Raw genomic sequence first — 2,181 nt, 5'->3', positions numbered from 1 at the left:
GCTGGGGGGGGCGACAGGGAGGATGTGGCCTTGAGTTATGTGTACGCCAACTCAGGGTGTGTGTCAGCCAGCTGGCTGTGTGTCTTGTGAGCTTGTTTGTGTCTGTGTGTCGCTCGTGCGTGTCGTCATCATCTGTCCAGCGTCCACCCATACCGCGTTGGTGTCCAGTCCGAGCCTGGCTGTTCTTCACCTTTCTACCTACCTACCTACCTGTTAATAATAATACAGACGGACGGACACTTGCTGTAGCCACATAACACGCACACACTCACACCGCACCTTTTTCTTTGACTTTACTCTGTTTGGTTTAAAAAGTTTCGCGGTGGACTGTGCGTGGAGTACCGTGGATCCGAGAGAGAGATTTTTAGAAGCCAACAAGAAATGTGTCACACAGAGTGATTTGCGCTCGGCAGCTTGTCGACTACCAGCCGGAGCCGGAGTCGGAACCGTAGCCGAGATGGTCTTCGAGGGTGTCGAATATGTCATTCGCCTCGCTAGTGGAGCCGGTGCCGCATGAGTCGCGGTCGGAGGAGGAGTCGTCGGAGGAGCGGCCGGAGAACTCGCGCTTGTCGCGCCTGATGCGCTCTGCGCCGAAAATGGAGAACTCGCGCTTGTCGCGCCTGATGCGCTCTGCGAGGGGGCCGGGGTCGTGGTCGTCGTGCTCGAGCGTCGGGTAGGTAGCGCGCCTTGCGACCTTGTCGGCCGTGCTGCCGTCCCAGTAGAAGGTGTACCAGTCGCCGCGAGGGTAGTACCAAGCGTTGACCAACCTGTACCGTCCGAGAGCGGCCGCCTGAGCGGCCTGAGCAGCCGCCTGAGCAGCCGCCTCTGCAGCGGCCGCCGCCGCCGCAGCCTTCTGCGCCGCCGCCTGTGCTTCTTGCCTTGTTTTGCCTTCTTCTTGGTGCCCATCGAGGTGTCATCAAGTGACTGGCTGGCCCGCCAGAGGTCGTGCTCTGGACGGCTGGGGCAGGGCGACTCACGGGGGGAGGAGGGGGACGAGGGCGGAGGCAGGCACAGCTGCTCTCCGGTGGCCTCGCGTTGGTGGCGGAACCCGATGGTTCCGTCGCAGCCGCGCACTGTGCCGTAAGGGTTGTAGATTTCGAGAGGGAAACGGGCCAACGCTTCCGAGAAGGGGAGAGGAAGACTTGTGGAGCGTAAACAGTAGATGAAATCGACGACGTAGCCGCCGCCGCGCCGCCGCCCGCCCTCGTGGCCGCCATAGACGCGGCTGAGGAAGAGGTCGGCGGTGCGCCCGCTAGGCGGGCAGGCCTTGAAGAAGTTGTTCAGAGAAGTGCGAGTGTTGAGGCCGCGCGCAGCGGCCTGTATCTTGGTGATGAGGATCGTGATGATGATGGTGCCCTTGCTCAGCAGGAGCGCGCGCTTTCTCTTCTTCTTGGATCCGCGGTAAATAAATAAACAATAAATAATAAAAACGGACACCTCTCTACTGTGAGGTGGGTAAAAAGGAACAGGTCCCCGCGCCCGTGGTGGTGGCGCGCTGCGCGCGCCGCGCGCGCGCCGCGATTTATTCCCGTTCCTCAGACCCCGAGACGCGAGAGATCGTGTGCGACGACCCACGAGTCACGAGAGTTTTTAAAGTCACGACCAACGACAGAGGCAATCCCACGCAGAACCTCCCCGCCTCAACAGCCAGCTCCCCATCGCCTTGCCCGCCTTTGGCTTTGCCTTTCGCGGCTGCCAGCACGCGGCTCGCAACGCCCGCCTGTCCCGGCAGCGCCACCAGCGCACGTTCCCAGTCCGGATGCCAACCTCGCTGCTGTCAGCAGGCGAGCTTGCGCCAGACGCCGCCGTCGCCGCCGCGCCGTCCCTCACCGACGCGGCGGCGTCGAAACGAAGCGCGAGGCGCACGAAGAAGTGCTCGCTCCACGTCGAGGTGTCCTAGAGCACAACCGGCCGCCGAGAGGTCTACCCAAAGGCGCCGCCGAGACCCACGGACACACTGCTCTGGCAGAGAGCTTTCCTGCTGCAATTGCCAGCAAAAGTGAGGCGGCGCGTGCCGCGGTGCGCGGCGCCCGGCAGCGAGGCAAGCTGCGGTCCCCGCCCGCTCGCACCTGCTCGCAGAGAACACGGTGAGGTACGAGCAAGGGCTGCCTCTCACCCCCCTCAGCTGCCCCGCTCTCCCGCTACCGTCTCTCACCGGGCGCACGAGGTTTGCACCGCCGC

General features: G+C 63.2%; 1 protein-coding gene across 1 annotated transcript; it reads right to left on the bottom strand.

Annotated features, from left to right (window-relative positions):
* Positions 1–421: 421 nt before the first annotated feature.
* EMIHUDRAFT_123114 (hypothetical protein) lies at positions 422–1,896 on the bottom strand (the record flags this gene model as incomplete). The annotated part of the gene is made up of 3 exons (XM_005783129.1): positions 422–790; positions 1,075–1,389; positions 1,747–1,896. Coding segments are annotated over 3 exons (834 nt in total), but the record flags the coding sequence as incomplete, so codon positions are not given.
* Between the last annotated feature and the right edge of the window lie 285 nt (positions 1,897–2,181).

The sequence above is a fragment of the Emiliania huxleyi genome (assembly GCF_000372725.1).
Source record: "Emiliania huxleyi CCMP1516 chromosome Unknown EMIHUscaffold_1813, whole genome shotgun sequence".
Classification (NCBI taxonomy): Eukaryota; Haptophyta; order Isochrysidales; family Noelaerhabdaceae; genus Emiliania; species Emiliania huxleyi.
Note: the sequence above shows the minus strand (reverse complement) of the source record. Positions and strands in the feature narration are given on the sequence as shown.